This window comes from Cnephaeus nilssonii, assembly GCF_951640355.1.
Source record: "Cnephaeus nilssonii genome assembly, chromosome: 4".
NCBI lineage: Eukaryota > Metazoa > Chordata > Mammalia > Chiroptera > Vespertilionidae > Cnephaeus > Cnephaeus nilssonii.
The window spans coordinates 57,771,613-57,784,904 of NC_137075.1; the positions used below are offsets into that span (position 1 = coordinate 57,771,613).

The 13,292-nt window shown below is 38.5% G+C and overlaps 1 protein-coding gene across 12 annotated transcripts in view; it reads left to right on the top strand.

The window, feature by feature from the left end:
* TCF12 (transcription factor 12) overlaps positions 1–13,292 on the top strand; it is a 374,687-nt gene that overhangs the window by 334,123 nt on the left and 27,272 nt on the right. For 8 of the 12 annotated variants that reach the window (XM_079767779.1, XM_079767777.1, XM_079767778.1 and 5 more), the window contains 3 exons: positions 1,833–1,911; positions 11,764–11,837; positions 12,814–12,885. In XM_079767779.1, coding sequence (XP_079623905.1) covers positions 1,833–1,911; positions 11,764–11,837; positions 12,814–12,885 — 225 coding nt within the window. The remainder of the gene's footprint in view (positions 1–1,832; positions 1,912–11,763; positions 11,838–12,813; positions 12,886–13,292) is intronic. The other 4 variants (XM_079767781.1, XM_079767773.1, XM_079767780.1 and 1 more) reach the window with 1 other exon arrangement.

Below are 13,292 nucleotides of genomic sequence, written 5' to 3' on the forward strand. Positions count from 1 at the left end.
TATATAACATAATTTGGGCCCCTTTAAATGCATTAGAGCTCTAAGCTTATTCAGAGCAAGGTTATTTCTGTTGGATGACTCTCTGCACCCACTAGTCATTTTCTTTTAAAAATATTTGACCATAATTTGTTCACATAAGTTGACTTGTCTGCCTTAAGTTAAATGCTGAAATGTGAAGAATTTTTATTATGACCATTATAAGAATAGGATTATCCTAGAGAAGACCTTTTTGGGACCATTAGTGCCTAGATTAAGGAGACTTTTAAAATATTTAATGGTTAATTTAGGTTAACTTGAATGAATTTCTGTCACTTTTTTAGAATATATTTTATTGAATTTTTTTTACAGAGAGGAAGGGAGAGGGATAGAGAGCTAGAAACACCAATGAGAGAGAAACATCGACCAGCTGCCTCCTGTACACCCCCTACTGGGGATGTGCCCGCAACCAAGGTACATGCCCTTGACCAGAATCAAACCCAGGACCCTTCAGTCCGCAGGCCAATGCTCTATCCACTGAGCCAAACCGGTTAGGGCTCTGTCACTTTTTTTAAGCAGTAATGAAATAAATATAAAGTATTGCATCAACCCTGGCCAGGTGGCTCAGTTGGTTGGAGCATCACCCCATACCCAGAGGGTCATGGGTTCCATTACTGGTCAGGACACATGCCTAAGATTGCATGTTCCATTCCCAGTCGGGGTGTTTACCAGAGGTAACTCATCACTGTTTCTCTCTCACATTATCTCTCTCTCTCCCTTCCTCTCACTTTAAAAATCAATGAAAAAACAAAATATTGCAAAAAAAATTTTAGTTGAAATGCCAAAATATCTGCATCCAGATTTGTTGTCTTCTTTAAAGAAAACCTGTTAGGGCGTAAAGTCCACAGATCATTTTGGGAACATTTTTTGAAGGACTTTCATGTTTCATGGTTTTTTCACTTTCCTCCACGGTAACAAAATATCTTTTGAGAGCAAGTTTGATTTTTTTTTTTATAGTACTCACATATCACTTGGAGCTAAATTTGGAAGAAATGTAGTTGATAAAATTGAGAGCTTTGAGAAATAAAGGGTAACTTTTGAAAAATGATTTTCTTTGGCTTTTAAAAATTTTTAAACTCTTCAAAAGGTAAGTTAAGCGTTTCCTGAAATAATTATTTTTAATGGATATCACTTATTTATATGGTATATTCTAAAAAGATTGTTTATCAAACTTGTTATTTTATAGTCAATTCTCTTTGTTTTAAAATTAGGAATATAAATTATTTTCAACTAGGATAACAAAGAAATAGAGATGATCTATTTTATTCCTCCTGTATTAGTGTGTGTGTGTGTGTGTGTGTGTGTGTGTGTGTGTGTGTATATATATATATATATATATATATATATATATATATATATATATGATACCTTTTAATTCTAATTTTAAAACTGGGGCTTTTATAGCATTTAAGTAATGACATGGTCCTAAAATGAATGAAACAGTTTTTCATTCTGAGTCTTAGGGGTGGTCAACTTAGATTATAAAAATAAATCCATGCAGCCCCAGCTGGTTTGGCTCAGTGAATAGAGCATCGACCTGCAGACTGAAGGGTCCCAGGTTCGATTCCGGTCAAGGGCACATGCCTGAATTGCGGGCTGGATCCCCAGTAGGGAGCATGCAGGAGGCAGCTGATCAGTGATTCTCTCTCATCATTGATGTTTTTATCTCTCTCTCCCTTCCTCTCTGAAATCAGTAAAAATATATTTAAAAGTAAATAAATAAATCCATGCAAATGGATTTATATTTTTGCTGTTGTCACATATTTCTATATGTATATCTTTTGTTTTCTGGTTAGATTTATTCTCCTGACCATACCAGCAGTAGTTTTCCATCAAATCCATCAACACCGGTTGGATCACCCTCACCTCTCACAGGTAGGCTTTTGTTTTATCTAACTACTTAATAAATGTAGGGGCTACTTGGAAATATTTTAAATTAATTTTTTAATAAAATCCAGTTAAAGTTCATGAAAAAAATAGATTTTGAGAAAATATGTGAACAGAGAGCTTTCCTCTTGGGTTCTTTTTTTGAGACTATTGAAATATTTGCTACTCTTGAATTTTTCATATCTTCTCTCATTCTTAAAATAATTTGTAATTTCTAAGGGTAATTGTTTTAACAAGATAAAAATAAGGCTAGACAATTGGATGAAGGCAAAATATGGAGAAGGAAATAAATCAAAAGTTTTCATAAGATACCATAGAAAATAAACAAAGTAATCTATTTAGAAGTACATGTAACTTTTTTCTTCCTTGTTTGCGCCATTTCTCTGTACCATGTGTGTGACTCAAAAAAATGAAAAATTGTTTTTGCTAGATAGTTTGTCTTTATTTTTAGGTTCAATAAGTTATTATTTCATATACTAGAGACCCAGTGCACGAAATTTGTGCATGGGGCGGGGGGGTGTCCCTCAGCCCAGCCGGCACCCTCTCCAATCTGGGACCCCTACCAGGATCGGGCCTAAACGGGCAGTCGGACATCCCTCTCACAATCCAGAACTGCTGGCTCCCAACTGCTCGCCTGCCTGCCTTCCTGATTGCCCCTAACCACTTCTGCCTGCCAGCCTGATCACCCCCTAACCACTCCCCTGCCAGCCTGATTGATGCCTAACTGCTCCCCTTCCAGCCTTTTTGCCCCTAACTGCTCTCCCCTGCAGGCCTGGTCCCCCCCAACTGCTCTCCCCTGCAGGCCTGGGTCCCCCGCAATTGCCCTTCCCTGCAGGCCCGGTCACCCCCAACTTCCCTCCTCTACCGGCCTGGTCACCCCTAACTGCGCTCCCCTGCAGGCTTGATCGCCCCCAACTGCTGTCCCTTGCAGGCCTGGTCCCTCCCAATTGCCCTCCCCTGCTGGCCCGATCGCCCACAACTGCCCACCCTTGCAGGCCTGGTGGCCATCTTGTGTCCACATGGGGGCAGGATCTTTGACCACATGGGGGCAGCCATCTTGTGTGTTGGAGTGATGGTCAATCTGAATATTACTCTTTTATTAGATAGGTGCATGGGTGAGGGCCAGCTGGTTTGCCCTGAAGGGTGTCCCGGATCAGGGTGGGGATTCCCTTGGGGTGTGGGGCAGCCTGGGTGAGGGGCCTGTGGTGGTTTGCAGGCTGGCCACACGCCCCGGCGACCCAAGTGGAGGCCCTGGTATCTGGGATTTATTTATCTTCTACAATTGAAACTTTGTAGCTTGGAGCAGAGCCAAGCCTTCTGCTTGCTCCATGGCTGCAGCTATTTCTGTTGGGATTTATTTATCTTCTATAATTGAAACTTTGTAGCCTTAAGCGGAGGCCAAGGCAAGCCAGGGCTGCAGAAGCTTGGCTTCCTCCATCGCTAGGGGTAACCCTAGCCTCATGCTCTCTCCAGCTCCGTGGCTGCCGCCATTTTTGTTGGGATTTATTTATCTTCTATAATTGAAACTTTGTAGCCTGGAGTGGAGGCCTGGGCTGGCCAGGGTGTGCAGAAAGCTTGGCTTCCTCCATCGCTGGGGGCAACCCTAGCCTCCTGCTCTCTCCAGCTCCGTGGCTGCTGCCATTTCTGTTGGAATTTATTTACCTTCTATAATGAAACTTTGTAGCCTGGAGTGGAGGCCTGGGCCGGTCAGGGTGTGCGGAAAGCTTGGCTTCCTCCATCGCCGGGGAAACCCAATCCTCCCTCCTGCTCTCTCCATGGCTGCAGCCATCTTGGTTGGGTTAATTTGCATACTCGCTCCTAATTGGCTGGTGGACGTGGCTGGTGGGTATAACAGAGTGATGGCTAATTTGTATATTACTCTTTTATTAGATAGGATATGTAAATAAATTCCTGGGGGAAATGTTGGGGTTTTTTGCTAAGGAAAAGAACTCTCTGTGAATGTAGATAAATATTGTTAGTGGAGTTAAATAAGTGGCTCAGATTTGCTTTATGTGTTCCTTTTTTTTCACATTAGCTTTAACAAGTTTCAGATATATCCTTCCTACAGTATAAATTTGTTGCAATACAAATGTTATTGTAAATAGAAATTTTTAGGTTTATTAGGAATAAATAAAATTATAGGAAAATGCTTAATATCTGTTAAGCTATAATTTAAAAACTTAAATTTTATTTTCTACCAGTATTTGGAGAAAAACTATGCTGAAAAAGAAAGGTATTAGTTCTGAGGAAGATATTAGTCAGGCTAGTCAGGCAAATGGGTAAAAATTGCCATATTCCTCCAACAGTTAACCTCAGAAATTATTCTCTTTCTGTTTAAGCCATTAGTTAAGTTTGTGTGGTTTTGTTGTTTTTGTTAAGCCTTTTTTGCATTGTGCAGGATTTCTAAAAATCAGGGCTCTGGTGTATCCAGGCCCTGGCTATCACCTGTGCTGTGTGTGTTAGCCAGTGACTCTGCTCCGAGCATTCCAATGTGGAGATGATGAACTGCTGGCAGCTGCTTTCAGCTATTAGCAGGTTCTGCCACTTTCTCAGACACCATGGCTTCAGCTGTCTAGTAAAAGTTGAACAGCTGTTCCCCACATAGACTGGACTATGAAAGACCCATTGATTTAAAGTTGTTGTTTAACAGAGAGCTGAAATTACCGGAAGAATGATGTAACTTTAACCCTACTCACCCTCTTGGCAGAGTTTTACTGAAATTATTGGTATCATTTTTGCCAGAGCCTGTTTCACTTTCTCATCTGAGGTGCTACATTAGCCCTTTACTATATATTTCCACTGCCTCTGCTCCACTGCCCAGTAAGATAGCTATAAAAGTGTCCTTTGGTTTTCATTAACACTGGATAGGAAAGCAGGCAACAGAGGAGCTCAGCATCTAGGAAGTAACATCAGTAAAATGGAAAATCAGAGACTTAGACATTTTTCAAAAAAACGACAGACCAAAGTCGAATCTCACATTTCTTCCTCCATCTTTAGTTGATGTTTAATGGGTGGAGTCCTCTTTTCCCCTAATTCAGCTGATTAATGAAAAATCTATGGACTGTTGAATTGTGTAATGAAGCTGTTAATAGGCTTTTAAATTAGTATTCTAATCAAAGAAAAATACTTTTGAAAGGGCAAATTGACAACTGATTTTATGCAGGTGTATCTCCCATCTCCTGTGTCTAGTGATTCCTTTTTATCACCACACACACACACAGTTTGCAGAGATGAAGAGGGAGGAGTGAAAAAGGGAAGTAGCACTATGTGATAAAGTATTCACAGTTGAAGGAAAAATGAAAAAGATGGAGCAAACCAACACTCCTACATAATGTGGAAATTATTATGTATCCTGAATGGCAGTGGCCTGTTTTCTAAAGTAAAAAAATTCTACCCACTGTGTGCTCTCTACTCTTGCCCTACCCCTTATGCCTCATTAGCCAGACTGAGCACAGGCTTGTAAGGGTAGATAAACAGGTGCAGAGCCACGGAGGCAGCTTCTGAGGAAATGATCATTCTTGCTTAACATGTTAAGTGCCTCCGTTTTGTCTTCCAGACGGAAAGTATAGTGTCAGTCACTGGTGACTGACAGGGTACTTAATGTGTTAAATCCTGCTCATTTTCCTTGGGAACTTTTCAGGCCAATAACATACATTTTTACTGAGAGAATGCTTATGAGGAAACTTCTGAGGTGATGATATTGTATCATTTATGAAGCTTTAGGCTGAAAGAAAAAGAAACTCTTGTCTCAGCTAGCTGAAATAGTAAAGGAGTTGGGTATCTTGTATGACAAGAATCTCATACAGAGCAAGTTCTTGGACCATTATATCCTTCTTTGCAATTTCTTCCTCAGACTTGTGGCATGATAGCAGTTCAAGGTCCCACTTGTGGACATAACAGTGTCCAATAGGAAAAAAAGAACCATCTTTTCTTTGTCTTTTAAGAATCCTTCTCCATAAATCTCTTAACAGATTTCCCCTCATGATTCATTGGCCAGTGTTGAACACAATTGCTCTCAACAGACAGAGACCAACATGTTTATCTTAGACATCAGGTTTATCCCAAGAGGCAAGGATACAATTACTCTTCCCCAGCTAACACTAGGAAAGGATACACACACACATGCATACACACACACACACACACCTTCTGAACAAAAACAGGACTCTGGCAGCAAGATAGAAGAGTAGCTGTATCTATTACAGTTGTCATTTGGGAAGACATTGGTATTTGAGGTAAGAGAATGTGTTTATTAAGGGAACTGAGAAAGCAGACAAGCAAAACCATGTTTTGACTTTCTTTATCTGCTTCTTGAATATAAGTGAATAAAAGTTTAATAATTTCAGTACTCAATGGCAATCTTCAGAACATTCACAATGAAAATAAAGAGAGGAACAGAGGAAAGAAAGGATTCCTCAGTTTTGGTTAGTTTAATCAATAAGATATTTATCTAAAGTAGAGTACTCAAGATAAAGTTCATGAAGAGAGTAGTATTTTAAAAGGAGGTAAATAGAAGTTTCTGGTTATTAAGGGAAAAGCATAACAAAGATGCAGATGTAAGAAAGTATGTGACCTGTTCCTCCAGAGCCATTGAGAATACTGATTATGAACTCTTCATGTGTGGATGTGTGAAGAAGTAAGATGGAAAGGTTGGCTGGGGCCAGATTGTGGAACACAGAGCACTAAATGCTACCTTAAGGATTATCCAACCTTTCCCAAACATAGGGGAATCTCATGAATGTTTAAGTTTAGGGTGAGATTATAAAGGGAAACAACTAACAGAATAAGAAAATGCATGGTAAATGGTCCTAAGATTTTTCTCTCAGCCACACAAAATGTTAGTATCTATTCTTTAAATTTATTAACCAATTTTATTAGGCAAAACAAAGAACAGATCAGAAACATTGAATGAATTTTAGATTTAGTGATCAAAGGCAGTCTTCCCTGATTTTCTAGCAGAATAATTTGATGCTGTTTTCCTGGTCACCCAGCTAGCTTGTTTTCTGGAAGTGGTCAATAAATTTTAATATCAAGTAGATTTATTATAACCTTCTTGAATAAAAGTTAGCTCTTTGGGGTGCTCAATAAAAGCCCAGGGCAACTACAGAAATTAACTATATTAATAGTTGAAAGCTTATGCCTATCTAATAAAAGGAAGTAGGAGCCTAAAACTTCTATAAGGGTATTATGCTAAGTGAAATAAGTCAGACAGAGGAAGATAAATACCATATGATTTCATTTACATGTGGTAGCTTAAAAAACAAAATAAACTCATTGATACAGAGAACGTATTGATGGTTGCCAGATTGGGGGAGGTGGGCAAAAAGGGTGAAGGGATCAAGATGTGCAAATTACCAGTTACAAAAACAGTCATGGGATATAAACTACAGCATAGGGAATATAGTCAAAAATATTATAATAGCTACTAGAGGCCCAGTGCATGAATTTGTGCATGGGTGGGGTCTGGCCGGCCTGGCCCCAATCAGTGCGGATCAGGGTCTGAACTGTTGGGAGGAAGAGGTGGCGGGAAGTTGGCTGGCAAGCCCGTTCAGGGCCGGGCTGGCTGGGGGGAGGGGCCATGGGTGATTGGCCAGCGGGCCCTGCCCCGGATTGGGGTGGGGGGCCAATTGGGGGTGGAGCTGGCTGGGGGAAGGGCTGTGGGCTGATCGCAGTGGTGGGGGCTGATCGGGGGTGGCATCAGCCATGGGGAGGGGCTTGGGCAGTGGGCAGGTCGGCCCCGCCCCCAAATGGGGTGGGGGGAGTCGATCAGGGATCAGTGGCTGGGGGAGGGGCCAGGGGAGTTTGGCCAGCCAACCCCACCCCTGTTTGGTGTGGGGGGCCAATCGGGGGCGGAGCTGGCTGGGGGTGGGGCCAGTGGGCGGAGGGGCTGCAGGAGATTGGCAAGTCGGCCCCGCCCCCTACTGGGGTAGGGGGATCAGGGGCTGGGCCAGCCCGGGGGGGAGGGGCTGCAGGAAGTTGGCTGGCCAGCCCCGCCCCCTATTGGGATGGGGGTGCGATCAGGGGCAGGGCCGGCTGGGGGGGGAGGGGTTGCGGGAGGTTGGTTGGCCGGCCACCCCCCCCACACACACACACACCCTCATTGGGCTGGTTTGCTGGCCATGGTGGGCGTCATAGTTACTAGTCATTCTAGTCATTATGGTGTTCCGGTTGCTGGCATTTTATAGAGAGAGATATATGATGTCAGATGGGTACTAGACTTATAAGGGTGATCATTTCTTAAGTTACATAAATGTCTAATCACTATGTGTATACCTAAAACTAATAATATTGTATGTCAACAGTAATTGAAAAATAAAAAATAATTTTTAAAAAAACCTCTATATATGTTACCACCAGATAACAGGTGACAGTGAAGGAAAGGGGGCACCATTCTAGTCTCTAGGACAGCGGTCACCAACCAGTGGTTCGCGGACCACTGGTAGTCTCCGAGGTCCGAAAGGTTGGTGCTGCTCTAGGAAACCCCTGAGGTTTTCAGCCTTTGCACCTTTTTTTTCATATTTGTGCAGTGATGCTACAGTTGATGATTACAAGCTAGAGATACCAACATATTCTAAATTTAATCTATGTATTTTATTCACACACTAGTTTAAAAAAAAAAAATGTCCAGAGTCAGAGGTATGCTAGCTAGCATTATCGTCTGTTCCCAGAATTTGAATTCTATTCATAGCCCTAAAGGTTTCATCCTTAGTTTAATAAGCCATTACTGGGCTAAAGTTGTAAAAGTCTATGTGTCCTTTTTCTTCACTGATTACACAATAGATCTACCATCAGGAAGAAATAATAATAATGTCCCATAGTCAAAAAACCTTTAAGCTAATGAAATGAGTGCTTTCATATCTTTGATTGGCCTTGTAAGACAGATTAAAAACAAAACAAAAAGCAATGTGTGCCTTTGTCATAGTCAGGGATTATAAAATTAATTAATAGTACAGATCAGCAAGAATGAAGGTCCACTAATTCCCATATCCACTAAACTTTCATGCCCCCCTTTAAGTTTTGCCAGCCATAGGATTGACTTCTGCTGAACTAACTATAACTCTCCAGCCATCCCCTTTGTTACCAATAGCATGAAGTTTTGAAATGACCAAGTGGGTTCAAGGAGCTCTGACCATGAAATTTAACTTTGCATTTGTATGGGTTCAGACCGATAACAGTGATTTAATCATGTATTTTGTTTTAACTAGGTATATCACAGTAGACAGCCCTATCTTTAATAAAAACAAAATAGGTTTGAGTAGACGTATACTTTTCTAATTTAACAAATTACAGTTTGGAGGTAGACCTTAGCATAGTTTTTTCCTATAACGATAAAAAAAATAACAAATGTTGGTGATTTCTTACCTGAGTAAATTTAGTGCACACATCTTATTGTTCAACACTACGTTAGTGATGAAACAGAAAAATTGCATGTTTTGCAAAACAGATGTGTTCTAACAATTCTGAGGTATTTAAACATAAAACTTGAATTAATATTCCACACAAATTAAGAAATGTGATGATCAGGCTCCTATGACAGGCTGATCACCCAAGGGGGTTGGGAAAGATGGAGCAAAATGATTGAAAATAAAATACTATAAACATTAAGGGAAACTATTTTTAAATAATTTAGGATTATTTTCCAAAATAGATTATGATTAACCTCTTATTTACATAAAAATTCATAATTCTCCACCAGTGCTTAGTAATAAAGTTTTGGTTACTCGTTTTTATGTGAATTGTTCATATAGTCAGTTACTGGGTTTACTGGTTGCTAAATTCTACTTGTTAATTATAAAATTAGTCTACAAGCTTCTGTTTTAATGAGCAATTTTATTTATTTTTTAATATATTTTTATTGATTTCAGAAAGGAAGGGAGAGGGAGAGAGAGATAGAAACATCAGTGATGAGAGAGAATCCTTGATCGGCTGCCTCCTGCATGCCCCCCACTGGAGATCAAACCCGCAACCTGGGCATGTACCCTTGGCTGGAATCGAACCTGGGACCCTTTAGTCTGCAGGCCAACGCTCTATCCACTGAGCCAAACTGGCTAGGGCAGTGAGCAATTTTAAACTGTCCTTATTTGTGTAGTTGGATTATGATTACATTTGTATGTCCAGCAGGAAGCAATTATTGGTCCTCAAAATAATTTGTTTGTAATTTGCTTTTATAAGTAAAGAGACAACAATGGTTAGCTGATGAAGTATATAAAACATATACTTTTTCTTACAATTTTAGAATTTAAAATTTTTCTGTATGATCACAACAGTATACATATAATTAGTTATTAAGAATGTATGTATCCAACTTTTCCACTTGCAAAGCATGTATGATCAATGGTAATGCAATTGCTAGGTTATTCAGCTAAGGTGAAATATACGTATGTTTTTAGTTTCCTAAATATGGCAAATTAACCTGCAACAACAGGCTCTGGTAGAACATAGTTTAAAATTAAGTTAGCAATAAATGAGATAAATTAAGCAAACCTTTAACTTCATATTTCTTATGTAATTTGGGTTGTCACTAAAGCTTTTATTAAGAACTGGTAATATATATTTAATAGAATCGTCTGTTGTTTTCTATAAATAACTTACTTTCAAATGCACAATCATGAAATAGTTAAAATTTTTGATCAGTTGTTCTTTTTCCTTTTAAAGCTGTTTGGTAAGACCATTAAAACTGTATTCTTGTCCTAGCCAGTTTGGCTCAGTTGATAGAACGTCAGCCTGCGAACTGAAAGGTCTCAGGTTCGATTCCGGTCAAGGGCACATGCCTGGGTTGTGGGCTCAATCCCCAGTGGGGGACTTGCAGGAGGCAGCCAATCCATGATTCACTCTCATCATGGATCTCTCTCTCTCTCTCTCTCTCTCTCTCTCTCTCTCTCTCTCTCTCTTTCTCTCTCTCTCTTCCTCCCTCTTCCTTCCTCTCTGAAATCAATAAAAATATATTTTTTAAAAAAACTGCATTCTCCCCAACCTATGGATGAATTAATCTCTTTATTTTTTCTTAAGACTTTTTCCCTTTTTATTCTTTCTACTTGAAACTTGTATCCTTTCTTATTTCCTATCTTCAGTTTTTATTATATTGGTACTTTTCTAAAGTTGAAGAATAAACAAAATTTAAGAAAAATTTTATCATATTTCCAAATTAAATAATGTGCTTTTAGTATAAATCGTGCTGGGAAAGTTTTTAACGGATAATCCTAAGTGCACAGGTCGCTTTTATCTGATAGTATGCAGTCATTTGAAATTGGTGCATTTGTGCATAACTAAATCATAAATATGTTTGTACCTTTTAATTTAGAATGCTACTTATCTTCAAGACATTTTCTCTATTTACTATTTGTAATATAATATTATTCATTTACTATTCATAATAGCCTATTGAAAGCAACCAAAATGTCCAGCAGTGAGATAATGGTGGTTAAGCAAATTATGATCTAGAGAATCACATGAATATTAATGTAGTCATTCATTAATAGCATTATTTTAAAGACTATGTAAAAACCATGGCAGGGACAGAATTTTAAATTATGTGTACTTTAAGTACATTTTATGAAGATATGTTTGCATAGTGACAATCTGAAGAATATGCAAACATAAAAGTAGTTATGTTTTAAAGTACTAGTATAGGGTTTTTTCCTCTTTGTTTTCTCAACTCCCTTCACTGTTGTATTAATAATGAAAAAGGTTTTTTTAATGTGTTGGGCTTACAAGAAGCCAATACTATGCTGAAGGTTGAACAAAAATTTTCATATAAATTTATATTTACCCCCTTGAGAACATTATCAAGAATACTGGAGCTAACCAAGGTGTGGGTACTTTGGGATTTTGTTTTAACAGGTACTAGTCAGTGGCCTAGACCTGGAGGGCAAGCTCCTTCATCTCCGAGCTATGAAAACTCACTCCACTCCCTGGTAAGAGCCTCTTCGAAACATACAGGTCGCTTTTATCTGATAGTATGCAGTTCTTTTTTTTTTTTTAGTAAATCTTGAGTAACAATGAAAAAAAAACAGTAGGATAGCATTACACACAAATTCTTTGCTAACAAATGGCCTGATTTAATTGAACAATATAAGATACATTGGGTGTGCCTTTGCCATCTGTTCTTTGAGACATTAGGCTTCTGGTCTAAGGACAGCTGGTGTTAAAATAGTGTAATGGTATTTTTGTTTCTTTGAAAAATATAGGGCTTAATTTTTCTATACTTTTGCATTTATGTATAAGAGGAAACTTTAAAAAAAACCACACAGACCAAGTAAAAGCAAGAAAATTAGTCCAGCAATGGAAAATAGTTGTATTTAATGCTTTCTTATATGATGTATATATAGTTTAGTACATTTCCATTAAAAATTGAAAATGTAATAGCCATTATTTTTGTCATGAAGATTATTTCCCATGTTTTCTTTCTAAAAAAAAATACTGTCTTGTGTAAATTGTACAAGTGAAAATGTTATTTAACAAATAAAGCAGTAGAATAAAGGAGCCTGTCTAGGTATTTAGCGTGAAGAATTTGTGGTTGAATGTTAACTACTGTTGCTTTTCTTTGCTTACCACAGAATTACAAAATATTGTAAAAACAAAATAAGGATGACTTGATGGAATGCAAATAGAAAAGTTATTTTTCTGTGACTAATAGAATATTTTAAATTAAAGGAAAGTCTTCTCACATATTTTGAATCACATATAAGCATTTGTGCTATTTAGAAGCTAACCTTATAACTTTGCTATTAAATTCCAGCCTTCTCATACCTTAATACAAGTAGATCTCACAGGTCTCCGCGTTAACTTTACTAACATGTTATGCTGACATGCACATCAGCTATTTCCTCATCTCTTTTGGAGTTAATCTTAACCTGTGCTTTGCCTCCTGTTCTGTCTTGACTTTGCCAGAAAAATCGAGTTGAGCAGCAACTTCACGAGCATTTGCAAGATGCAATGTCCTTCTTAAAGGATGTCTGTGAGGTACTATTTCTTTTAGATGGTGCCTTTTTTTCTGTTTCAGTTCATTATAATTCCTATTATCCATTTAAAATCTTCAAGCCTGTACAGACTCCAAAGTCTTTTAAAACCAAACAATGACCATTTCAGTTTTTGTAACAGTGTGTAAGAATAGACTTTTGTTTGCTTATGTTGTTGAGAATGATTCTTTTTAAAAGAGCTCTACTAGCATGTGCTTTTGATTTTAAAAATTCTAATATATTTGTGTATGGGGCATGTATGTATCCACAGACAGTCTATCATTTCCTCAGTTTTGTGAAAGAGAATATTTGGATGTGCTCATTATTTCAGATAGGTATGTTTTATTCACTTAAAATCACAACTGGAACTTGATGGATTGGAGAATGTGTCCCCAAATTGCCTTCATTTCA